At 45.2% G+C, this 27,402-nt stretch overlaps 2 protein-coding genes across 4 annotated transcripts in view; one reads left to right on the forward strand and one right to left on the reverse strand.

Annotated features, from left to right (window-relative positions):
• MKRN1 (makorin ring finger protein 1) overlaps nt 1-9,734 on the reverse strand; it is a 34,632-nt gene extending 24,898 nt beyond the window's left edge. For 2 of the 3 annotated variants that reach the window (XM_050918833.1, XM_050918829.1), the window contains exon 1: nt 9,544-9,734. In XM_050918833.1, the coding sequence (XP_050774790.1) occupies nt 9,544-9,689 (146 nt within the window). In that variant the 5' untranslated portion in view covers nt 9,690-9,734. The remainder of the gene's footprint in view (nt 1-9,543) is intronic. The other variant, XM_050918837.1, reaches the window with a different exon arrangement.
• Nucleotides 9,735-19,320: 9,586 nt separating this feature from the next.
• Nucleotides 19,321-27,402, forward strand: part of LOC127031558 (uncharacterized) — a 52,728-nt gene continuing 44,646 nt past the window's right edge. Inside the window, exons 1-4 of the mRNA XM_050918491.1 lie at nt 19,321-19,489; nt 21,724-21,821; nt 23,090-23,204; nt 25,285-25,459. Of these exons, the coding sequence (XP_050774448.1) occupies nt 19,359-19,489; nt 21,724-21,821; nt 23,090-23,204; nt 25,285-25,459 (519 nt within the window). The 5' untranslated portion in view covers nt 19,321-19,358. The remainder of the gene's footprint in view (nt 19,490-21,723; nt 21,822-23,089; nt 23,205-25,284; nt 25,460-27,402) is intronic.

The raw sequence follows: 27,402 nt of genomic DNA on the forward strand, positions 1-27,402 counted from the left end.
CTGGCGGCGATTTCCTTCTAGAACTTTAAAATAAACAGATTACTACAACACATGCACCTTTACATATACTACTAAGTATATAACTAACAGACTTTTACATTTTAAGAACACTTTTTAACTACTGAATTCTGGGAAACTCTCACGGGAGAGTGCATCAGCAACTTTATTAGAAGCTCCTGTGATGTGTTGAATTTCAAAATCAAAATCTTGGAGAGCTAAACTCCAACGAAGAAGTTTCTTGTTGTTTCCCTTGGCAGTATGAAGCCACTTTAGTGCAGCATGGTCAGTTTGTAGTTGGAACCGCCGTCCCCAAACATATGGGCGTAGCTTTTCCAGGGCGTACACAATGGCATAGCATTCCTTTTCACTGACTGACCAGTGACTTTCCCTCTTAGACAGTTTCTTGCTGAGAAACACGACAGGATGGAAGTTGTGATCTGTTGCTTCCTGCATGAGCACTGCTCCTATACCACGCTCAGATGCATCCGTGGTTACTAGGAATGGCTTGTCAAAGTTCGGGGCCCTGAGCACAGGGTCAGACATGAGCGTTGCCTTAAGTTGGGTAAAGGCCTTTTGACACTTATCAGTCCACTTAACTGCATTTGGCTGGGTCTTTTTGGTCAGGTCGGTCAGTGGGGCAGCGATTTGGCTGTAGTGTGGTACAAATCGCCTGTAGTATCTGGCCAAGCCTAAGAAGGATTGGACCTGCTTCTTGGACCGTGGGACAGGCCACTTTTGGATAGCATCCACCTTGGCCTGTAGGGGGTTTATGGTTCCTCGACCCACCTGGTGCCCCAGGTAAGTCACTCTGTTTTGGCCTATTTGACACTTTTTGGCCTTAACAGTTAGTCCTGCCTGCCTGATGCGCTCAAAGACCTTTTCCAGGTGTAGTAGGTGTTCGGGCCAGGAGTCTGAAAAAATGGCCACATCATCGAGGTAGGCAACTGCAAATTCTCCCAGTCCAGCTAGTAGACCATCTACCAGCCTCTGGAAGGTGGCGGGTGCATTTCGAAGGCCGAAAGGAAGGACATTGAATTCATACACCCCCGCATGGGTGACGAATGCTGACCTCTTCTTGGCAGGTTCATCTAGCGGTACTTGCCAGTACCCCTTGGTTAAGTCTATTGTAGAGATGAACTGGGCACGTCCCAACTTTTCCAATAGCTCATCGGTACGTGGCATTGGATAGTTGTCCGGACGAGTTACAGCATTTAGCTTACGGTAGTCCACGCAAAAGCGTATTTCCCCATCGGGTTTGGGTACCAGAACCACTGGAGATGCCCATGCACTGGTAGATGGGCGGATTATACCCATCTGTAGCATGTTTTGGATCTCCCGTTCTATAACAGCTTGGGCATGAGGAGACACTCGGTAGGGTGGGGTTTTAATTGGGTGAGCATTACCTGTATCAATGGAGTGGTATGCCCGTTCAGTCCGTCCTGGGGTGGCTGAGAACAATGGGGCGAAGCTAGTGCACAGCTCCTTGATTTGTTGCCGCTGCAGACGTTCCAGGGTGGTTGAGAGGTTCACCTCTTCCACGCCACCGTCTTTTTTTCCGTCGTAGTAGACACCGTCAGGCCACTCAGCATCCTCTCCCTGGACTGTAAACTGACAAACCTGTAAGTCTCTGGAATAGAAAGGCTTGAGAGAATTAACATGGTACACTTTAGGCTTTAGTGAGGAATTGGGAAATGCTATGAGGTAGTTTACAGCTCCCAGGCGCTCTTGGACCGTGAATGGCCCTTCCCATGATGCTTCCATTTTATGGGCCTGTTGCGCCTTCAAGACCATAACCTGGTCTCCTACCTTGAAGGAACGTTCTCTGGCATGTCTGTCATACCAGGCCTTTTGCTCTTCTTGAGCATCCTTTAGGTTCTCTCTAGCAAGGGCTAAAGAGTGTCGGAGGGTGCTTTGTAGGTTGCTTACAAAGTCCAGAATGTTAGTTCCTGGAGAAGGCGTAAACCCCTCCCATTGCTGTTTCACCAACTGTAATGGCCCCTTAACCTCGTGACCATACACAAGTTCAAATGGTGAAAACCCTAAACTGGGATGTGGTACAGCCCTGTAGGCAAACAGCAACTGCTGCAACACTAGGTCCCAATTATTGGAGAATTCGTTGATGAATTTTCGTATCATGGCCCCCAAAGTTCCATTGAACCTTTCCACCAGGCCATTGGTTTGATGGTGGTATGGGGTGGCAACCAAGTGATTCACCCCATGAGTTTCCCACAGTTTTTTCATGGTCCCTGCCAGGAAATTAGACCCTGAATCTGTAAGGATGTCGGAGGGCCAACCTACCCTGGCAAAGATGTCTGTTAGGGCCAGGCACACAGTGTTAGCCCTGGTGTTGCCTAGAGCTACTGCTTCTGGCCATCGGGTAGCAAAGTCCACTAAAGTCAGTACGTACTGCTTTCCTCTGGGCGTCTTTTTTGGGAAAGGGCCCAGAATATCCACAGCTACTTGCTGAAATGGGACCTCAATTATGGGGAGTGGCTGGAGAGGGGCCTTGACCTGGTCTTGAGGCTTACCCACTCTTTGGCATACCTCACAAGACCGGACATACTTGGCAACGTCCTTGCCCATCCCCTCCCAGTGGAAGGACTTCCCCAACCGGTCCTTGGTTCTGTTCACCCCAGCATGGCCACTGGGATGATCATGGGCTAAGCTTAAGAGCTTCTCCCGGGACTTAGTTGGAACCACCAACTGTTTTTGCGGCTGCCATTCTTCCCGGTGTCCACCAGAAAGAATTTTCTTGTATAAAAGTCCTTGGTCTATAACAAACCGGGATCGATTAGAAGAGCTGAGAGGCGGTGGGGTGCTCCGTGCCGCCGCCCAAGCTTTCTGAAGGCTGTCATCTGCTTCCTGCTCAGTCTGGAACTGTTCCCTTGAGGCTGGGGTTACCAGTTCTTCCTCAGACTGTGGACTTGGGCTTGGTCCCTCTGGAAGCGATGTAGGTGATGGGGTTGTTTCCGTTGCTGGTGAACCGCTCTCCGCTGGTGCACCTGAGGGTATTTCAGGCTCTGGCTGAGCCTTTTGGGTATGGCTGTCTGTTGCTTCTGCCAGTTTTGGCTCGCTGGCGCCCTCTGGCGTTGAGTTTGAAGATGTAGTTGCACTTGCTGGTGCTGGTTGCTGTTCCAGTTCCGGGCCTGGGACTGGAGATGCTGTGGCTGTTTCAGTGGTAGGCATGGAATCCGGGTCCACTACCTCTGTCTGGGTCTCTGGTAACACAGACGGGGCCTCTGTGGACGGTTCAGGAACAGGAATGGGTCTGGAAGCTTGCCTGGTTTGGCTACGTGTAACCATTCCCACTCTCTTGGCCCGCCTCACCTGGTTGGCCAAGTCTTCCCCCAGTAGCATGGGGATAGGATAATTGTCATAGACTGCAAAAGTCCACATTCCTGACCAGCCTTTGTACTGGACAGGCAGTTGAGCTGTAGGCAAGTCTACAGCTTGTGACATGAAGGGGTAAATTGTAACTTTGGCCTTTGGGTTGATGAATTTGGGGTCAACGAAGGATTGGTGGATAGCTGACACTTGTGCCCCCGTGTCTCTCCACGCAGTAACCTTCTTTCCGCCCACTCTCAAATTTTCCCTTCGCTCCAAGGGTATTTGAGAGGCATCCGGGCCTGGGGATCTTTGGTGTGATGGTGGTGTAATGAATTGCACTCGCATGGTGTTCTTGGGACACTTGGCCTTGATATGTCCCAGTTCATTACACTTAAAGCATCTTCCATCTGATGGGTCACTGGGCCGAGGTGAGTTACTGGAGACTGGTGAGGTTGAAGGGTAGGGTATCTGTGGCTTTACTTGGGTGGTATGTGGGGTCTTTGGCTGTCCTCGGTTGTAGGGTTTATGGTCTGTGTGCCCCCTGGGGTAATCGTTCCCCTTGACAGTAGCTTTTTTGCTTTCTGCCAGTTCCATCCATTTGGCTCCAATCTTCCCTGCCTCAGCGATATTTTTGGGATTTTCATCTTGTATGTACCGTGTGATGTTTTCAGGAACACCATCCAAGAACTGTTCCATTTGTATGAGGAGGTTTAGTTTTTCCAAGGTTTGAATGTTGTTTCCTGTTATTCAGGCCTCATAGTTTTTTGCAATGTAGTAGGCGTGTTTGGGAAATGACACCTTGGGTTTCCACTTTTGGGTTCTGAAGCGCCGACGGGCATGATCTGGGGTTATCCCCATCCTGTATCTGGCCTTGGTTAGAAAAAGTTTATAGTCATTCATTTGGTGCTTAGGCATTTCAGCTGCCACCTCTGCTAAAGGTCCACTGAGCTGTGACCTCAATTCTACCATGTACTGGTCTTCGGGGATGTTGTACCCAAGACAGGCTCTTTCAAAATTTTCCAAGAAGGCCTCGGTGTCATCACCTGCCTTGTAGGTGGGAAATTTCCTGTGCTGTGGAGCAATATTTGGCGCCGGGTTGTTAGGGTTGGCTGGCACAGGCAGCCCAGCTTTTGCCAACTCCAGTTCATGTTTTCTCTGTTTTTCCTTCTCTTCATTCTTTTTTTGGTGCTTTTCCATTTCTCGGCGGTGGGCCAACTCTTCTTCTTCTTGTTTCCTTCGGTGGGCGAACTCTTCTTCCTCTAGTTTTCTTTTGTGTGCTGCCTGTTTGATTTGTTCTTCTCTTTCTTTCATCTCCATCTCTTTTTGTTTTATTTCCAGTTGTCGCCTGTGTTCAGCTTCTTTGATTTGTTCTTCGGCGTCAATTTTTGCCTTAGAAGTCATGGTTCCTGTTTTCTTGTGTTGGGGTGCCCTCCGGTGTTTATCTTCTGAACTGCAGGCTCTGTTCCCTCCTGGAGTCTGCCTAGCAACAGTGCTTTTTTCCTTTTCTCTCTCTAGCTAATGTTCAATGAAGGGAAACCAGAAAAACCACTTTATTTGCATGCATATAAGTGCTGGTACTTGCCTCCTAATGGGAGGGCTATTGCATGACAAAAGACCCTCAACAGTTTCTTAATGGCTTCTCGCTTAACATGCAAGCCACAAACTGCCAGCGAGAGCAGAGAAAAAAAAAATTCTCTCTGGTTCCCTTTTAAAACCAACTGTTTCTCTCTGCTAAAAAGCCCTTAGCAGAGAAAAGAAAAATATAATATTTCTACTGGCTTCTGGATTCTGTCTATATCCCACCAGCTGCCACTCATGTGATAACCTTAGTCCCAGTTTTGGACCTTAGCGTCCAAAATATGGGGGTTAGCATGAAAACCTCCAAGCTTAGCCACCAGCCTGGACCTGGTACCTGCTGCCACCACCCAAAAAATTAGAGTGTTTTGGGGCACTCTGGCCCCTCTGAAAAACCTTCCCTGGGGACCCCAAGACCCAAATCCCTTGAGTCTCACAACCAAGGGAAATAATCCTTTTTCCCTTCCCCCCTCCAGGTGCTCCTGGAGAGATACACAGACACAAGCTCTGTGAAACTACACAGAGGGACTCCCCCTCTCCGTTCCCAATCCTGGAAACAAAAGTACTTTCCTATTTCCCCAGAGGGAATGCAAAATCAGGCTAGCGATCCAACACACAAATCTCCCCTTGATTTCTTCCTCCCACCAATTCCCTGGTGAGTACAGACTCAATTTCCCTGAAGTAAAGAAAAACTCCAACAGGTCTTAAAAGAAAGCTTTATATAAAAAGAAAGAAAAATAAGTACAAATGTTCTCTCTGTATTAAGATGATACAACACAGGGTCAATTGCTTAAAAGAATATTGAATAAACAGCCTTATTCCAAAAGAATACAAATCAAAGCACTCCAGCACTTATATTCATGCAAATACCAAAGAAAAGAAACCATAGAACTTACTATCTGATCTCTTTGTCCTTACACTTAGAAACAGAAGACTAGAAAGTAGAAATACTTCTCCAAAGCTCAGAGAAAGCAGGCAGACGGAAAACAAAGACTTCAGACACACAATTCCCTCCACCCAAAGTTGAAAAAAATCCGGTTTCCTGATTGGTCCTCTGGTCAGGTGCTTCAGGTGAAAGAGACATTAACCCTTAGCTATCTGTTTATGACACATGTTCAACTGCCTTTGAGATTAATGGGAGTTTCACTTGTGAACAGAGTAGAGTAGACCCAACAGTCTATGCTAAGAGCACACTTACAAAAATGTACAAGCCAGCCCTCAATACTCCCCCAAAATTCAACATTTGTTTTCCCACTATGTAATCTTATCAGATCTGAGATTCCTTCCATTAGAGGTACCCCAAAACATCTACACTAATAGCACAAATGAGACAACCTCTTACCTTCCAAGGAGTCAGACATGGCCCTGGCTCACATTATTTTAAACAGACCAGTTTTCCAGTTCTCTTACAGGACCTAGCTTTCCTTGTCCAAGTAGTTACATCGTTTTACAGCTGCCCATCACTCAGCATGGAGATATTCAATCCTAAATATCAACACCATTTATAATAGCAGGCTGTAGACACTCCAGGCCACTTTCAAAACAGCAAATATCTGAAACATCGTCAGCCAGCTTCCTAGCTAGCTTCTTACAGTAGTACCACAGAGTTACAAGCATCAGAGTTACAAACTGACCGGTCGGCCACAGATCTCATTTTGCAACCAGAAGTATGCAATCAGCAGCGACAAAAAAAAGCAAGTACTCTACAGTACTAAAAAAAAATAAAGGGAAAGTTTTAAAAAAGAGATTTGACATGGTAAGGAAACCATTTATGTGCTTGTTTCAATTAAATTAAGATGATTAAAAGCAGCCTTTTTCTTCTGCATAGTAAAGTTTCAAAGCTATATCATGTCAACGTTCAGCTGGAAACTTTTGAAAGACCAACCATAGTGCTTTGTTCAGAGTTACGAACATTTCAGAGTGATGCACAACCTCCATTCAGGAGATGTTTAACTCTGAGGTTCTACTGTATTATTTTCAGATAATAGTTTTGAGGGTACATTTGCTCTACTAGAAGATATACAGGAGAAGAGACAGACGGTATGCGATTCAAAGCTAGAATTTGTTCTTTATACTTCCCTCCCAAGAATAGTTCTCTATTTTACCTGCCCACATGGTTTTGGAATATTTTTACTACAGTATATTAAATATGCCCATTTTAATTGCAATTCAGCAGACTTTGCCCGCAAGCTGAGCAGTTCCTTAATTATGCTTCTGTATAACTTGACATTCTTACTTTCTAAACAACTGATTTTATTTAAATGTTTAGATCAAACTCGACAGTGTTTCTCTTGCTAATTGCTAAAAGTCTGATATCATTACTTAATGTTCTCTAGTAGAGTCAGCAGTTGACTTTCAAGACAGGAAATTATTTGTCGCTGTCAAAATACTCTTCAGTTTTCTCTATGTTTTTTTTGGTAATCCCACTTATAATTAAAGAAGTGACTGTAAAATGTGATATGTCAAATTTTCACACCCCTACTTTAATGAAACAAGTGTTGTATGTTCCACTTAGAATTAGATTTTAAAGTCAGCAAAGCTAAAAAATTAGCTTGTGAAATGAAATACATTTCTCCCCTCTCAGAATAAGAGTTAGAACTACAACAACATCCACTCACATCAATTCTGATTATCAGAACAAAATATTAAGCATTAAAGATCACAGGAAAATTTTCATAGACCTGCTCATGACTGGACTGTCATCCTGCGTACCTTATTATCAGAAAGTGATTATGAACTCTTCAGGTCAGGAACCTGAAGCATCTTTGTGGTTTGTAAAGCTCTGTGTACACTTACAGAACTATTGTTATTAATGGGCAAAACACTCCAAGCTACACTCTCTGATAGCAATTGCAATGTTGCATGTCTTCTAACTTAGAGAATGGGCTCTTTTGTTTAATTGTTGTACAAAGCAACAAGGAATATGGTATTGCAGAATGACACAATCTACCTCTTAATCCAAGAGAGGAATACTTCTTTACCTTTGCAACGTCAAACATATTTATATGCCAAGAAATTAGAAGAATGAGCCCAGCTATCAGCTTGAATTTTCGTTTTGCTGTGTATATTGTAGTATTTGAATTATTGCAGACTGCAGTATGACCTGATTTTTACCTTAATTATTGTGAATTACCAAAACAGAAATAAATGTGAAATATTGCTACTTGCAAGCATCCCTACAATAGATGGTTCAAAAGTAGCCCATCCTGCCAATCTTGCCCTGTAGAGTTTATGATTTGCAGATTTCTGTACACTGAAAAAGTCTCAGCAGAATGTGTCAAATCTCTGTATTTCTGATGGTCCTGCAGAAATAAAATAAGCTTGAAGGAAGCAAAATTATATAAAAGAATCATACAGCGTGCCAAAGATCGACATAATGTACTGCAAAAGTGAGAAATTTCCCTACTTTTTTGTAGCTTTCTCCTGTGTCATTGTTTATTAAATGTCAAGCTTTGGGCAGGTCAGCCATAAATCCAATATTTTAGTAAATGCTACATTATTTATATCTGAAACCGAGAATGTAATGCTCCCACATTTTACATTTCCTGCATTTATCGTCTTCTTTGGATCATCACTGTGGGTCTTCCACATTGTGTCCTGACAGCTATGTGCATCCATCATTGGTGGGACATAATCCCACACAAAGAAACAGCTCCTGCTGTCGAACCAAGAACAGCCAGTTGGCTCAACTATAGTAATATCTCCATGCAACTACCTGCCCAGACACTTTAAAGAGATACTCAGAATAGGTCATTCCCACAGTTGAACCAGGTAAACCAGCAGCCAGGAAGAACACCCTGTCAACCCTTCCCCACCCGTCTGCTGCAGCAAGTTCCATCTTTCAGCATTTTCCATTTGGAAGACGCTGAAATTAAATGCATCTTACATGAGCTGGTATTTTCTTCTTGGGCAATACCTACTTCTCTCCCACCATTCCAACTTGAATGAGATAGGATAAGGTCTGCCTCCGATTTAAAACAAAATCCAAACAAACAAAACCCAAACACACTGGATTTTTCATCACATCGAGCCATTTGTATTATTTTGATTTTTGGATGTCCAGTTTGAGATACCTTAAAAGAGCCTGATGTTTAAACTGTAAGCACACCCAACATTTTCTGAAAAAACAGACCTCTTTAAGAGATCTCCAATTGGATCAGCAAAATCTCTAGTCGCTTTGGCAAATTTGGGTCACTGAGATGTTGGAGAGGAGGGAGGCATTTAAAAAAAAATCTCCCTCCCTCCCTCCCTCAGCCTCAGAGAGCAGATCCGATTCCTCACTCTCGTTTACACGGCAGCGCCCAGAGGGCAGGCAGCTCCAGCTTCTTCACAACAACATAAGAAGTTTGACCAATTGTACAGCGGCCGGGCCGGCGCCGGGATGGGTGGGGAGCTGCTGGATTAGAGGCGGAGCCCGGTCTGACGGGGGCCCCTCCTGGGCACAGTCACGGCGGTGCAAGGCTACACAGAGACGATGCCTCCCTAGCCGGACCGCTGCCCGGGGGGCCCAGACAGAGGCGAGGTGGGGGCAGGAATTGGGAAGGAGCCGGCCCGGCTGCAGCCGCCGGGGACGCAGGCGGGGGAAGGGCAGCAGCCCCGAGGGGTCCCCGGTGCCACTCCGCTCCCCTGAAAGCGCGTTACCTGCAGGTGACCTGCTTGGTCCAGCCGCCGCCTCCTCCTGACCCCGCTGCAGCCGGCGGCGCGGGAGGCGCGGCTGTGGGGCTGGAGGCCGTGGCCGCTGCTCCCGGTGTTGCCGCTGTTGTTCCCGGAGCCGCAGCCTCCGCCATTACTGTTTATCCCACACAGCGACGGCACCGGAACTTCCGGGAGCACATCCTTCCGGTCAGGCGGGGGAGGGAGGGCGAGCGAACGAGTCTGGAGGGCCTGTGGGGACCCCTGTGGCCCCGCCCCTTTGTTTTGCTGGGGGGGGGCCTGGCGGGCAGGCGTAGGCTCGGGAAGAACACACCGTGGAACCGCCCACTCGGAAGGACAACGCTGATTGGTGGATCGGCGCATTAGTAACGCCCACTCAGGAGCGCGACGTGTGAGGCCGGGAGGGGCGCGGTCACGATCTCGGTGGGCGGGGCGCTTGGAACCATTTGGCCACGCCCACTCGCCCGTAGAATGAAAGCCGCGGGAACCGAGGAGCGAAAGGGTTCGGCGATCTCCGTAGCCCGCTCTCCCCCCACCCCCATCCCCAGCCTCCTCACTGCCTGGCTGGCTGTGGCCGCCTGACCCGACCCCAGGGCAGCAGCGGGACGGAGCTTAGCCTGTGGCACAGGGGGCTGCCTTAGGCAGTGGCCCCAGTGGCAGGGGCTGGGCTCAGGAGCTGCAGGGCAGTTTGAGGCCCAGCACATCACGTTTGCTGGGGCCCCAGCGGAGCTAACACCCCTGGGGAGGGGTTCCAATGTGTCAGCCCTGTGCACAGTGCTGTACACCACAGTGTGGTGTTGCCACATTGTCAGCCACACAGGTGCGGCAGCCAGATAGGGACCTCACCCTGTCCGCAGCATCAGGGAAGCCACAGCCTCAATGTGCACAGAATAGGGTGATCAGATGAGAGGGAGAGAATATCGGGACACGTGGGAGGGGGTCCGCTGGCAGAGAAAAAAAAACTGAGTGTTGCCAGCAGAGAGAAATTGCGAGACAAACACCTAAATATCAGGATGCCTGGTCATCCTAGCACAGAAGCATCATAATCCTCTCATGCTAGAACTGGGGAGGCACACTGGCCAGCCACTTGGGAAGCCCACACAGATGCTGCCCATGCTGTACCTGCTCTGGGCATTAATAGAGGCCTCTGTCGGTTGCTGGGAGGGTGGCAGGCGGCTCCAGTGGAGCTCCCGCAGGCGTGCCTGCAGAGGGTCTGCTGCTCCCGCGGCTCCGGTGGAGCATCCGCAGGCACGCCTGCGGGAGGTCCACCGGAGCCGCAGGACCACCGGACCCCCCGCAGGGAAGCCTGCGGGAGGTCCACCGAGCCATGGGACCGGCGAGCGGTAGAGTGCCCCCCCGCGGCGTGCCGCCGTGCTTGGGGCGGCGAAATTGCTAGAGCCGGTCCTGCCTCAGGGCATGGAGATGGGGGGTGGTTGGGGGAAACAGAGACTGTTGGGGAACTTGCTGAGACCCAAACCCCAGAGATTAGAAATCTGGGTTAAGATAGGACTACCTACAATTATAGGTAAAATAGTCATGCAGGACATACTTTTAAAAACAGTTTTTTCCTGTTATTGGAGGTCATTGAAAGTTGGAACTTACATTCTGTAGGAAATTCTGCAGAAAGATCCGGTCCTCTTTTGAACCGAAAGTAGAATTTTCAGAATTTCTTGTGGAAGGGAAAGTCTGAAAAAAATCATTTAGCAATGTTAGAAACTATCCATTTCAAAAGTTTTGAAACAAAATTGAGCCAGGGAGCCCAGCCTCTGAGATTCCTTGCTCAGTCGTGGCTTAAGGGGCTTCTAAGTTCCCAGCTCCCTGGCAGCATGGACTGATAGGGAGCTGGAAGCCTAGAAGCCCAGTGAGCCATGCCTGAACCAGGAGCCTCAGAATTTGGGAGCTGGGGTTCCCCGGGCTTCCAGATACTCTGTCACAGAAATGGGAACCCAGAAGCTCTGGCATCACAGGGATCTCTGACCTTGGGGCAGCCCTGCAAAGCAGGGTGCGCTGGAGCTGCACACCTGGACGTCCTTGTGAACTGGAGGGAAACCTATGGACAGCTCCATGTGTTTCATCAGAAGTTAATAAAAACATTTGTGTTAGGGCTTTCAATTAATTGCAGTTAACTCATGTGATTAACTTAAAAAAATTAACTGAAATTAAAAAAATTAATCACAATTAATGGCAGTTTTAGTCACACTGTTAAACAATAGAATACTAATTGAAATTTATTAAATATTTTGGATGTTCTTCTACATTTTCATATATATTGTATTCTGTGCTGTAACTGAAATCAAAAAGTGTACAAAAACAAAACAAAGTAAAACTTCAGAGCCTACAAGTCCACTCAGTCCTCCTCCATGCTCAGCCAATCGCTAAAACAAACAAGTTTGTTTACATTTACAGGAGATAATGCTGCCCTCTTCTTAGAATCATAGAAGATTAGGGTTGGAAGAGACCTCAGGAGGTCGTCTAGTCCAACTCCCTGCTCAAAGCTGGACCAACCCCAACTAAATCATCCCAGCCAGGGCTTTGTCAACAGGCCCTTTAAAACCTCTAAGGATGGAGATTCCACCACCTCCCTAGGTAACCCATTCCAGTGCTTCACCACCCTCCTAGTGAAATAGTTTTTCCTAATATCCAACCTAGACCTCCCCCACTGCAACTTGAGACCACGGCTCCTTGTTCAGGACAAATTGCTTAGAGCAGGGCAGTTACAGCCCAAAGCTGGAGTTCCTTTACTATTAAGGCACGCCAAACCAGCCAAACAGAGAGGACTTTGGTTTTACCCCACTGGCTAACCAGAAGTCATACAAGCAATTCCCTCAGATACTCCTGTTCCCTTTATCACTACCAGCACCGCTCCTTATGGGGATGAATGGTTATGAAAACCAATATCCAAGTAAAAGAAAAAAGGATCTCCCGATCCCAAAGGACCAAGCTGCAGACCCAGGACAATATACAAGTCAGATCAGAGGTGAAAGTAAGCCAGTACGGTCCGGTACAGCGTACTGGCAAGAGCCAGTACACCATGCCAGACAGCACCGGCTTCTGCGGGGGGGATTTAAAGGGCTCAAAGCTTCCCGTGGCTGCGGGCAGCCCAGAGCCCTTAGAATCCCACCTGCAGCTCGGGCGGCTGTGCTGGGGTCGGATTTAAAGGGCTCTGGGCTGCCACGGCTGCAGGCAGCTCAGAGCCCTTAAACCCCCCACCCGCAGCTCCGGCGGCCGGGCTGGGGCCAGATTTAAAGGGCTCTGGGCTACCGCAGCTGCGGTCAGCCCAAAGCCCTTTAACACCCACACACACACTGCCGCAGCTCTGGCAGCCGAGTTGGGGCTGGATTTAAAGGGCTCTGGGCTGACGCGGCTGCGGTCAGCCCAGAGTCCTTTAAATCCTGCCTGCGGCTCCAGCTGCCGGAGCTGTGGTGGGGATTGAAAGGGGCTGGAGCCTTGGGTTCTTTAATTTGCCCCTGAGTCCCGGGGGCTCCCAGCCATCTGTGCAGCTGGGAGCCCCAGGTTGATTTAAAGGCCCTGGGGCTCCCAGCCACAGCCGGTGCCCTAGGGCCTTCAAATCTTGAGAGGCCCCAACTCCTCCAGCTGAGGCCACGCCTCTTCCAGTTGAGGCCACGCCCCCCTCAGGACTACAGCAGTATTGGTAAGTCCTGTAAGTTACTTTCACCTCTGAGTCAGATCTTACCCATAAATCATGCTTATGCCAATCCTTTAAAATCTAAAATCTAAAGGTTTGTTCAAAAAAAGAAATATAGATGAAAGCAAACAATGGTCAAAGTCAACAATTACATACAGCAATGGCAAAGTTCTCGGTTCAGGTTTGTAGCAGTGATGGAATAAACTGCAGACTCAAATCCACAGCTTGGATGGGTCATTCAGTTCTCTGTTCAGAGCTTCAATGTAGCAAAGTTCCTCCAGAGGTAAGAAGCAGGACTGAAGACAAAATGGAGATGGTGCAGCTGCTTTTTACAGTCCTTTTGCCATGTGGCTTGTGCTTCCTTTGTTCCAAACAAAAGCTACCCAGCACATGGCATGGAAAAACTTTAGAGTTCTGTCCATAGGCATGTCCCTGCATGCTTTGCTGAGTAACAAAGTGTATCTGCCCTCTCTCAATGGGTCATTTGTATAGCTGATGGTCCTTAATGGGCCATCAAACAGGCTAGGCAGTGCTGATGCCAAATTGTCTGGGGTGTCACCCAGAATCATAGCACAAGTTTGAAATACAGTATAGAGCCAATACTTATAACTTTAAATACAAAAATGATACATTCATAGAGATAGCAAAATCATAACCAGCAAATCATAACCTTTTCATAGACATCTTACTTGACCTCTTTTGTACAAGATTTGGTGCAACTATATGACTTTGGTTGCAACAATGATCTATATGGTCACAGTTCATGTCAATAACATCACACCCACCCTTCAGGTAGTTGAAGGCTGCTATCAAATCTCCACTCACTCATCTCTTCTGGAGACTAAATAAGACCAGTTCCCTCAGCCTCTCCTCATAAGTCATGTGCCCCAGCCCCCTAATCATTTTCGTTGCCCTCTGCAGGACTCTCCAATTTCTCCACATCCTTTCTATAGTGAGGGCCCAAAAGTGGATATAGTATTCCAGATGTGGCCTCACCAGTGCCAAATAGAGGGCAGTAATCACTTCCCTCGAACTGCTGGCAACGCTCCTACTTTTGTAGCCGGCATTGCAAGGTATTTACGTTCCAGATATGCTAAACATGAACATTCGTTTGCCCCTTTGTGCTTTGGCCATCATTCTAGAGGACATGCTTCCATGCTGATGACGCTCATTAAAAAAATTATGTGTTAATTAAATTTGTGACTGATCTCCTTGGGGGAGAATTGTATGTCCCATGCACTGTTTTATCTGCATTCTGCCATATATTTCATGTTACAGCAGTCTCGGATGATGACCCAGAACATGTGGTTCATTTTAGGAACACTTTCACTGCAGATTTGACAGAATGCAAAGAAGGTACCAATGTGAGATTTCTAAAGATAGCTACAGCACTTGACACAAGTTTTAAGAATCTCAAGTGCCTTCCAAAATCTGAGAGGGATGAGGTGTGGAGTTTGCTTTCAGAAGTCTTAAAAGAGTAACACTCCAATGTGGAAACTACAGAAACAGCAAAACCACCAAAAAAGAATATCAACCTTCTGCTGGTGGCATCTGACCGAGATAATAAAAATGAACATGCGTTGGCGCACACTGCTTTGGGTTATTATCGAGCAGAACCTCTCATCAGCATGGACGCATGTCCCCTGGAATGGAGGTTGAAGCATGAAGGGACATATGAATCTTTAGCACATCTGGCACGTAAATATCTTGCAGCAGCAGCCACAACAGTGCCATGAGAATGCCTGTTCTCACTTTCAAGTGACATTGTAAGCAAGAAGTGGGCAGCATTATTTCCTAAAATGTAAACAAACTTGTTTGTCTGAACTAGAAGTAGGACTGAGTGGACTTTCAGGCTCTAAAATTTTACATTGTTTTATTTTTGAATGCAGTTTATTTTGTACATAATTCTACATTTGTAAGTTCAACTTTCATGATAAAGAGATTGTACTACAGTAGTTGTATTAGGTGAATTGCAAAATACTATTTTTTTTTGTTTTTTTACAGTGCAAATACTTGTAATCAAAAATAAATATTAAGTGAGCACTGTATACTTTGTATTCTGTGTTGTAACTGAAATCAATATATTTGAAAATGTAGAAAACATCCAAAAATATTTAAGTAAATGGTATTCAATTATTGTTTAAATGTTCGATTAATCACACAATTAATCATTTTAATCGCTTGACAGCCCTAATTTCTGTGTAACATTTTGCTTTCAATGAATTGTCATTTTCCAATGAATACCTCAGAAAATTCCCAACCAGTTCTAGCTGCAAACTCCCTTTCCTTAGGGCTTTGGGAAACAACTTACTTCAGTTTAGAGTCTGATCTGCTGGCTCCCAACTGACAGTTTTCCTCTCTTTGACTGACTCCAGCTGTCACTGTCTTTTAGACTCTCCACCCCACTCCTGCCCCTGTCTCTGGTCCTTCTGACATTACTCACTGTATTCCCCATCCCAGAAGCTTCTGTTCTCTCTAGAACATTGCTGCTAGTCTGCTTCTTATATGGAGGAGTATTCAGTATCAAAGTCATTTATTCTCTTTCACTGATTATGAAGCCTAACGGCTTTAAATTGAACTGAGGGAAGAACTGGGCTCCCAGTATTGTTCACGAAAGTTCATATGTTCGTTATGGCAAACCTAAAATATGTACTCCAGATATCTGAGGTGTAAGGTTACAAGAAGTGTAAGATTACCAGCACATGACCAGGGTAGTATAGTGACACCTGTGCTTTACATGGCTAAGTTGCAGAGCTGAGCTGCAATTCTGACACCCACAGAGAGAATGGTTTTCATTTGGTTTGGGGAGAAAAATAACAGAAGAAAACATACACGGAAGGCTGCATTTTCTTCGGAACTGTTAAACTCGGATTTCCTGATATGATGAACTGCATGCTGAGGTCACATTGAATGAGAACAGCCTTGGCAAAAGTGTCAATTTACTAGAACAGGGGTCAACAACTGGTTATGCAGCTTGATTTCCAAATTGATTTGTATGGTAGCCTGCAAAGATTTAGGCTGTGACACTCTGAGTACCTTTCCCAGACCTGAAGAAGAGCTTTGTGTAAGCTTGAACGCGTGTCTGTTTCACCAATAAAAGTTGGTCCAATAAAAGATATTACCTCCACCTGGTGTCTCTAAAAAATAAAGTGATAGCCCAGCTAAGTTTCTACAGTACTGTCATGTTTCCAAGAAGACCTTCCTGAATGTGAAATAAAGCAAATGAACTACGTATACTCCCCACAAAAGATTACATTAATTCAAGAAATGTGCAATGTCAACTTACTATATTTGTGGGCACATCCTATCCTTCCCTGCAGTTAAATTCCCTTGCAGTGTTTGCAAGTCAGAATTGGATCATGTACATATTTTTGCATGCAGTTTTCTTGAGGTGTTTTATTGAAACAGTTGAGGGAGAAGGAAACACTACTGCTATCATTAGCAAAATTGTAGACAGCTCTATTTGGAAAGGGTAACTGCAAGGCATATATGTTACTTTCCAAATTAATCTTCTAGGATTTACTGATTATGGAGTTTCAGTGGAATCAGTTACATATTACTGCTTACTTGGTATAGAAATAATAGGCTACTGATTACTTTAGTTACTTTTATGTTCTGCATGGAAGTTGCACAGAAAGATTGTGGCTGTACTGGATGGATCCCATGAGATTATAATTCATACCAGATAAAAGGATTGCTAACAAAAGTAATGGATAGTAACATGTGTTTAACCCTAGGCTGCAGACTAGCATCCCCTTCAGAAAAAAAGTACACAGAAGAAAAAGATGGGTCCAGTGATAAGGCAGCTTGTGTAGAACCTCCTCCAGCCTAAGAGCTTGGGATTGGATCAATGATCACAGGGGACTCTGGTAAGGTCCTTTTGATGGTCACTAATCAGAGAAACCTGTGATATAGATGAATAAGGTTAACTTAGAGTGACTCATTGTGCTCAGGAAGGTACCATAGGGCAGAATTTGTGTGCGTGACTCTGTATATTTGTATCTTCCCAAAGCTTTCGACTTTATTTGTTTGCTTGTTCTGTAAAGTGGAACTTTAACTTGGAATTTAAAGTAGATTTAAATTTAGATTGGAATTTCCAGACTAAAATTCATGGTGTTTGAGAAACTGTGATGTCCCCTTAAAGAATGACTTCTCTTTCGCACACTTTGTTTGTGACTGCACTTGTTTTATCATATCCATATATAGGCCCTGATCCTTCACTGAGCACTACATGGGTGGACCCCTCTGCCTGTACAGAGCCCAGTTGATTTCAGTGGGGCTCCATGCACGCGGTCACCCATACAGAGCTCAGGATAGGATCAGGGCCTTAGATTTTGAGATATGTGTGGCAAACTAATTCCTAGCATAAGTGGATGCAACTCCACTTGAAATGAATTGGAGCTAAGCCTGATTATGACAGGATTTTAAATTTCCACTGAATTTTAAAGTTTTCAGCATCTTCTGAGCGGATTTAAACAATCTTTTAATACAAAAACCAACATTAAATGGATGAACTATCAGTCTGAAAATGCAACAGGTGGCCAGTGACACTGGGACTAACATTAACTATGCCTTTTGTCTTTAGCAAGACAAAGGAGATGAAAGAAAAAAAACTGCACCTTCAATGTCAGAATGGATTAAGGGAAGAAAGGATGCATAAAAAGACATATTTCTGATCAACTCAGAGGTCACCTGGAGACATTTGTAAAAGTTATGAGATCCACCCTGACCTTAAATTTGATATAATCTCGTGAAAATATGACATATTGTTTATTTTAATTGTTTAGTTCTTTCTAGAGGTTTTTATTTGATTCATCTAAACAAACACTGTGTTTTAGATAGCTACATGTAAGCTTTTATTTTGGAAGGGGATAAAGACCACTTCAATTCTAGTTCCAAGTCTGAATCCAGCTCAGATCTGTAGGGTCTGAAAGTCATTACAGTTTGAGAGCTATCCAGTGGCTTTTGTGAAATGAGCTTGTATTCTCTGTAAATGTCCCAGGGGACAGGTATCCACGTCAGAAAAAGTATAACCAGGGGTGAAAGCAACTTACAGGACTTACTGGTACTGCTGGAGTCCTGAGGGGGTGTGGCCTCATCCGGAAGAGGCATGGTCTCATCTGGAAGAGGTGTGTCCTCTCAAGATTTAAAGGCCCTGGGGAACTAGCTGTGGCTGGGAGACCCAGAGCCTTTAAATCAACCAGGGGCTCCTAGCTGCAGAGGTGACTGGGAGCCTAAGGGGCAAATTAAAGGGCCCGAGGCTCTGGCCACTAGGGGGAACCCCAAGCTTTGTGGGACTGGGGCAGGGATTTAAAGGGCCCAGAGCTCCTGCCACTGAGGGGAGCCTGGAGCCCTTTAAATCCTGGCCCCAGCCTGGCCGCCAGAGCTGTGGCGGGAGTCAAAGAGCTCTGGGCTGCCGTAGCCACGGGGAGCTCTGAGCCCTTTAAATCCCGGCCCCAGCCCTGCCACTGGAGCCGCGGCCGGGATTTAAAGGGCTCTGGGCTGACCACAGCCGCGGGGAGCTTTGAGCCCTTTAAATCCCAGCCCCAGCCCGGCCGCCAGAGCCGTGGCCAGGATTCAAAGGGCTCTGGGCTGCCTGCAGCTGCGGGCAGCCCAGAGCCCTTTCAATCCCCGCCGTGGAAGTCGATGCTTCCGGCACGGTGTACTGGCTCTTGCCGGTACGCCATACCAGACCGTACTGGCTTACTTTCACCTCTGAGTATAACCAAACCTGGCACTAACTCCAGCAACATTCCTTGCGGAGCATTCAAGGACTGAACGGGCATTTAGAGTGAATTACCTGCTCTCCTCCAAAGGTGGGTTTAACACCTCCTATGTTGGTAGGGCTGTAAAGGAAGCTTGTATTGCTACTTTCTGCACTGTCTGTGGATAAATAAGTAGAACTTAAATCTCCAGGGCTCTCCATTTACTGACTTTCACCAGCACTAAGTTCATGTTTAAAACCTATACAAAGAACAAAGGAACGTGAAAAGTGAAAAAAAAAAAGTGATGTGAAAAAAGGGGAAAATATTTGGCACCGAGTTAGCAAAAGAAATCCCTATTCAGTTGTGAAATTCTCTCCTATCCCCTATGCAGGGACCAGTTGCAGAGCACCAGCTGCTTAGGCTGTTAATGATAGACTATCTCAGTGTGGAGCATGTGGCTGGAATGCGGAACAGCTCAAGCCAATTCTGCTGCAAGCCCCACCAGTCCCACCTCCCTGCAGAACTGCTTGAGTGACAATTTAGTGCAGACAACAGCCCATGTATGTCAAACAGAAACCCAGAGGTAAGAGACTGACAACATACCAGTCCGCCACTTAATGAAATCAAAATGCTGATGGTACATAACAAAGAGCTTCTGGCTGGGAGGGTTTGCGGGAGGGTTACTTGGGGAACAGCTAGTTTAAACTAGAACTGTGTGAAACTTTTGTAATGAAACTTCATATCTTTTGTTATAAACCAAAAGTTCAGGCAGGGTTTGCTAAAATGTCTGCCACGTTCAAAAATCTCTCAGTAAACCTAGTCTGAATATTAAGTGAATGTTGGCTGAATAGTTTCTAGTAAACCTGAGGTAATGTAGGGCTTTGAGTGGAAACAAGTTGGTTTTGATTCCCAAACAGGTGCAACTTGGCAATTTCAGCTGATGTTTCACATTCAGTTTGGGGGCTTATTTAAAACTGGAAACTCAGCACAAAACTGGAGTGACCTGATATGCAACTGTCTTCAAAGGAGTTACACGAGGGCTGAATTTGGCCTGTGGGTGGCAGGCTAAGAACTCAAAACTAGAAAGTTTGTGTGAACCCTTGGGGATCCCAAACTGTTGGAGTTTAGCACAGATCTAATAAAGAGCACATATATAGAAGGGAGATTTTGCTCCCCAGAGATCATATCTGATTCCAAACATTTAATGAAATAGAGGTTTTGTTTTAGTAAGTACAAATTAAAAGAGGAGTATTGACATCTGGATTTGGCCCACTGTTTAGGTCAGGAATGTCTCATCTCTCTTGGCAACTGATGTTTGATGGCTTGAGAGAGAATGTCTGTAAGAACTATTCCCCCCTTTATACCAAACAGACCCATTCCTTCCTTACAGGTGGATTTCTGAGATTCTATCAAAAATCACCTACTGAGTGTGTATATATTAATTATTATTAATTATTTCTATTATAGTAGTGCCTAGAGGTCCCAACTGAGAACAGGGCCTCACTGTGCTAGGCACTGCATGAACCCATAGTAAAAAGACACTTCCTGTCTTGAAGAATTTACAGTCTAACTGGACAAGACAGACAAAGGAAGTATTATCCCATTTCACAGCTGGAAAACCGAGACCCAGAGGATTAAGAGACTTGCCCTGGTTCACACAGGAAGTCTGTGAAGGAGCCAAGAATTGCTCCTGACTCCCAGTCCATTGCCTTCACCACAAGCCCATCTCTTTCTATGGAACTAACTTTCTATTTAGATATATAAGTTTTTTAGAATGAAGGAATAGTTTCACAGACATTAACAGAAGTTGTTCAGAGAAAAGAATAGCTTCTGGAGAAGGACTGAAGGAACTATTGTTAGAGTTGAACTGAAACTCCCCATTTCCAGCCCTTTGTACCTTTTTATGTAGTGATTACATAAAGTAAGAGATTATTCAGCCCTCTTGTTTCTGAGGAAGCTAGTCTGTCTCTCTGTATTTACTAACTGCCATCCAGGGCCGGTGCTACCATTTAGGCAGACTAGGTGGTTGCCTAGGACACCAGGATTTGAGGGCGCCAAAAAGCGGCGCCCTCCAATTTTTTTTTTAAGTGTTTGAGCGGCCACTGTCCTGGGAGGGAGAGGGAGTCTGAGCTGCCGCCGGCAGCCCAAGGGTTCCCCTGGGTCAGCGTGCTGCCGCCAGCAGCCCAGGGGTTCCCCGGGGTCAGCGCGCCACTGCCGGCAGCCCGGGGTTCCAACGTGCAGTCACTGCTTTGCTTCTCCCACCTCCCAGGCTTGCGGTGCCAATCAGCTGTTTGGCGCAGCAAGCCTGAGAGGAGAATTAGAGCAGGACAGCGTGCTGGGAGAGGACGCGGAGCAGAGGTGAGCTAGGGTGGGGAGGTACCGCAGGGCTCCCCGGGCCTGGGGATTGGGAGCTGCCGCGGGGGGGTGAGGAGCTGCCGTGGGGGGGAGGGCACCTCAGGGCAGAGGGGAGCTGCTGCAGGGCTGGGGGCTGCAAGGTGGAAGTTTTGCCTAGGGCGCGAAACTTCCTTGCACCGACCCTGCTGCCAACTGGCTTTCTCTTTGTCTGCAGGTTTCTTTCTTTGCACATTTTACCATACTGCTTACCACTTTGTCTAAGGCACCCAAAACCCCAGTTCATCTATACATAGGATTTTTCCGTCTGTTAGCCCATCCTCTACAACACATACAACTTGTTTTCTCAATCTGGAGCTCACAGGGAGCCGAGCTGCAGTTCATGATTAACAAGCAGTTTGGGAAACAATAAGGTCACTGCCTTCTATACTACTTTCATTTGACATGGCATTGCTCTCCTGACAGTGCCATCCCTGCACACAGCATGATTGGAAATCTGGCCTGTACCTTGGGAAGACATGCTGTGGCTCCTAGGATCATCCAGATGAGAAGATTCCTACATGGTGAGTAGTGTCCTCTGAAAAAGTCCGTTAGCGGAATGCAACCAGGATCCTGTCTGGGAACAATGCAGAGGCAGCTCATTCAAGGTAGCCTGAGGCCTTTTAAAACCCATTTCACAGATAGCTTCTGTTTTATGGCATTTATAGGAAAAAGTATGGGGCAAGGGAATTTCAGTGCATGATACTGTAATGTCTTGGCTGTGGTGGTATTTTTACCACACTCTTCTCAAATCATGGCAGACTTGCAAAGCCCAGTTCTCCTCTCACTTACACCAGTGTAAATTGGGATTAGCTTCATTGAAGTCCCTGGAGTTACACAGCTGTAAAATTGGTGGGAGAGGATAATGAGGCCTATAATGTTCAATATGAAATTGATTGACAATTGACTTCACAGTTCAGATTTCAGGAAAAGCATGACTGGGACCCTTTGATGCTAGTGCAATACAAAAAATAATAAAGAATAATCCTCGGATTAAAAGGATCCTAATCACTCTTCAAGCTCTACATTACTCCTAATAAAATTGTTTGTCTAAATTTCATGGCACTTTGGGCATAGATCTGATCTTGGACTATCTGAATTCCTGCCTATGGCGAGTACTGTAGGTGCTGAGCTGATACAGAATAAATTCATAGCTTTCTCTTCTCAAAATTTCCCCTAAAATTGGTCTCAAAATGATGAATTCTTTTCTGGTTTGTGGCACTAAGTAGTATATTTACTTGAAAAGTCTGAATAATTTTAGTAAACCATTTATCTTTAAAAAAAATCCTGTAAAGCCAAACTGAATTACCATATATGCAAAACAGTTCTACATTTGCTCTTTTTACAATCTGATGCCACTGAAAATATGGAATAAAACTCTCTGTTCAGCCCTTTTTGATTTTATTGGGTTTTTGGTGTATTCAAGAGAGGCATAGGGTTCAGGATTCCAAATGCTGGTGTGTTACCACCTTTCCCATCTTGTTCTGCAGGAAGAGAAAAACACACTGATTGTGTGACGAAACTACGTTGTGAAGCATAAAAGGTTTTTTCCTTATCCAAATGATTTAATCATTTCAAGCAGGTTTTGCTTTCGCATAGCTTTGCAGGACACAGGACAGATTCACAAAAATTGGGACTGTCCCATAAAAATTAGGTTATGTGCTCATCCCAGTTTGATCCTCCATCTCCCTATTCAGCTATCCCCACACTGCCTAATGTAGATCAGTTTGATAAATCAAAAAGTCTATCGTCACCTTAAAATATAAATGGTTTTCCTATATTTTATTCCTAGGAACTCATTTCAGGGTTTCATCTTCTGTGGAGGAAGCTCTGGCTGATGGGAGACCGATCGTAGCCTTGGAGAGTACCATCATTACACATGGCATGCCCTATCCCCAGAATTTGAGGTTGTAGATTTGATGACCCTAGTGCAGCAAAATTGTACAGTTGTGTCTGATAATCTGTGGGCCTGTTTCTGTATTTGTGGTTCACCCAAAGCTGCCACTACAATTAATGGGAACTGAGGGTGTGGTAAGCATGCAGAATATGACTTTGGTTACAAAACAGCTGCATCTGGGCTTCCAAAGACAGCAGAACTACATGACAAACCCTAGATTTACATGTATTATACATATCCATCTGTAGCATCAAATCCCTGGGTCTCTTCACAAAGTGGCAGCAAATGACGACGTTGCCTCATCTGGATAGAGAACTCAGGCATTTGTGGCTGTATCGCTTGTGGAGACCTTGCAAGTACTCATCAGTTTCTTTGGCTACATCTTTTATAATGGAAAAGTTACTGGAATAGAGTGATGACCTCTGCTCATCTGTACCTGTAAGAACATTGGCTGTAAATGCCACTGCAATGTTCTGGACTCTATTGTTGGCCTACACTAAGGCAGCACTGTGCCAAGGAACCCCATCTCTGCAACCAACTCTTTACTTGTGCGTACCCTCTATATAAGTATTCCTCTGAGGGACAGTGCCAAACATGTAAGCAATCTCCCATACTTCTGCTTAGCTACTGAGCTATGGCAGAGGAAGGTTACTGTACTGAATTTTCTATCAGTTTCTTATACAGCCATTATTTTCCTCTGGTGCTGTTCCTTAGAGATCAGAATGCAATGAGTTCTGTTTTAGTGAGAAGGCAGCCTAGGATAGGTACAGAAGCCCCAGGGGCAGAAGGACCTGCCAAATCTGCATTCTGCTCAACAAGAAATGAAGTAGTCTCACAAATTAGTAAATAAAAAGCCTGCAAAGATGAGGAAGCCCCAACTTGCAGCCTTTCAGTATCCCATGCCTTTCACTGTCCATATCCAAAGTCAGCACTATGCGAGGAGGAATTTGAGTGTCTAATGAAGACTTGGAATAGGTGGTTATCCAGTAAAGGTGTATGAGCTGTGACTCATTAGCCAGTTGATACAATATGTTTTATAAAAAACAATCCCATCCTTCAAGAGGATCATTTACACTAAATACCCTCACTTTTCAGGGAGCTGACAGCACTTGGCCTACATCAGTAGTTCTTAAACGTTTGTACTGGTGACCTCTTTTACACAGAAGCCTCTGAGTGCGACCCCTCTTATAAATTAAAAAAAACTTTTGAATATATTTAACACCATTATAAATGCTAGAGGCAAAGCGGGGTTTGGAGTGGAGACTGACAGCTCACGATGCCCCATGTAATGCCCTTGCCACCCTCTGAGGGGTCCCGACCCCCAGTTTGAGAGCCCCTGGCCTACATCTTCATGTCTTACAAAACAGGTATGGAAGTACCTAATATAAGCACATGCCAGATTATGTGTAATTGCTTCCTTAACATACCAAATCATTACCCTTCGTTTGTCCATGATATTCACCTTCAGCTGTTCGGCAGACAGAAAAGCTGGCAGAGTACAGTAAATCAAGTTAATGGAAACAAATCCCATCCACACCTGTTTGCTTTGCGACATGGAAAGCCACTTTTACACAAATAATCTATGGCACAATTTAGGAAGAGTTCTCAGTCTCTTCCACCTATACCTGCCCTGGTTTACCTTTTAGGATGAAGTCAGAACTGATAAGTGACTCGGGACATATAGCACTTTTTTGTTCACTGGCCACAGAATAGACCTGGGTGCATATTAGGGAAGACTATAATTAAACATCTCCACCACAAATCATATCTCCTCTAATCTATGCAACACAGACAGGCAGGTCAGACCCTTCAGACACTCGCTGGAAACTAAACATATAAAGGGCCCGATTTTCAGAGCTACTGAGCATTGGCAACGTGGCAATGTGAGCTGTGGGAAGAGCTGCACCTCTGGCAATGAGATCCAAAGACTTCTGCTAGTTGTAAGGTGCAGGAGAGGAATCAGATTTAGCAGAAGTTGAGGGAATGTTATAAAGTAGGAACTGGAACATGGTGGCAGAGAGATCTGAAAATATTTCCCACCTTATCATTTTTCTGTTTTATTTTTTGTTGCTCTGTCTGTATTATTCCAGCATGGCCAGAGAGGTGGAAGAGATTGTAAGGACAAATGGGTCAGTACCTGCAACCGTGGGCATTTTAAATGGCAGGATCCACATCGGCCTCAATGATGAGGAACTTCAGTTTCTGGCAAAGAGCAAAAATTTAGTTAAGGTATCTCGGAGGGACCTGCCCTACGTTCTCAGCCAGGTACTGTATGTAGATCTTCATTGCCATCAAATTTTCTTTATAGCAATGTTATGCTACCCCAGCCTAAACCCAGGTGGGAAAAGTACTTCTCATTGTCTTGAAGATGTCATATACAATTTTCTATTATTAAGATGACATGTTCACAAAACATGTCCCTAACTAGATTCCACACTAGTAGAGCTAGGAAACCACAATTTGATAGCCATTTCCCCAAGGAAATCATTCTGTGTTGGCTCCCAGCATGAAAAGTGAGGCTTGGCTTAGGGTATACACATTATAGTGAAAAAGTACTGGTGTGTTGCAAATGATGGTCAATGCAACAACAATGATAGGCCATACACTTTAAACATGCACACAACTGTTAAAGTGATTTTAACTGCTCAGGAGAGTTGCCAATTTGAAAGCCCTGGTGCCTGAAATCTTCTGTTTATCGGCAAAGCATGCATGGCAAAAAATGGCAGCAGTACAAGAGTCCTCACATAGACTTGCCAACGTGCCTTAATCCTGGTATAATGGGAACACTTCCAGGAATTAAGGGGAGTTCCTTCTTTGCCCCCTCTGCTGGGATTGTTAAGAAGGTGCCAATTATTATGGTGGGGTTTTTGTTTTGTTTTTTAATGATGTGGATGACTGTCCACTAGGAATTAGACTGAGACCATCTGCTCATTTTGCATAGGCCAATGAACAGCAATAAGACAGCAATGACTTTAGGTTGTTATTTGTCTGGACTGGATTCAGTTTGGTGACGAGCCATTACTAGGATTTTTTAAACAAATATTTACAGTACAACCTCATGAATTTGAGGCTTCTTGCTTGTCTTCCTTCCCAATAGCTTGGACAAAGATTTGTGACACAGATGCTCCATCTGAATAGTCTATACAGGAAGACTCAAGAGACTTCCTCTCCACTCATGATGAGAGACTCCTTTCTCTTCCTGGTGTTCTTATGGCTCGTGTGTCTAGTGCTGACCTCTGGAGCCCAACATCAATATGTCTGCCTGCATGAGCATCTAGAGACCATAGTACCCATGAATAGCAATACTGACAAGAAAGGATGCTTGATAGAGAAATGATGGATCAAATTCTCTGCTGGTGTCAATGGACACAGCCCCATTGATTCCATTTGACCTGATACCTCTGGCAACAGCAGACATGTAACGCTATCCTTTGGGAGCCACATCATTTCATTACTCCACATCTTATCAGCAATATCTAACAGCGTCTTATCTCACACCAGTCACAATCATTCCTTTTCTTGTATGAATCATGCCTCATTAACCTTTTTATTAACCAGGTAATCACTACTGCTATCCAGAGCACAAGCTTACCTTATAATAATAATGAATATGTCATGAACATGGTAGCAGATACATCCCTCACAGAAGTTAGACATGGAAAAGTCCTATTAGACCACAGCCTCCATAGTCCTATTAGACCACCCCACTCCACTGAAAAATGGCAAGAGCCAGGCTGCATTAGTTACCCTATCTTTGCAGCTCAGCATCTTGTGTTTTGTACTGTGTGCCAAATGTAAGATGGCATAAGACAGACTCTCTTACGCTCAGTTAGACTTCCTCAGACCTACTTACACCCACTTACTGATATGTTAAGGAGCCCAAGTTAGTGTAATTCACATACTGTATCTTCTGGACTCTCAGTAGATACAATAGTATAACTGGCTATACAAAAGAGAGGGCTATAGCAAGAAAAGCAACATCTATCAAGGTGCAAGAATGTGGAAGTTAAAGACACTCTGCAGTGTATCAGTTACATCAGAATAAGTTCCTCAGCACTTACTTTTCCATCACAGTTCATATATTGCGTGCGCGCGCACACACACGCACGCACGCACACACTCTCTGTACTATTTGAGTGCCCTTAGGAGTCAGGCCGCGTAAGGGAATTTAAGGTATGACACCATCTCTGAGTATGCCCTATTGTTTA

The sequence above is a fragment of the Gopherus flavomarginatus genome, chromosome 1, assembly GCF_025201925.1.
Source record: "Gopherus flavomarginatus isolate rGopFla2 chromosome 1, rGopFla2.mat.asm, whole genome shotgun sequence".
Lineage (NCBI taxonomy): Eukaryota > Metazoa > Chordata > Testudines > Testudinidae > Gopherus > Gopherus flavomarginatus.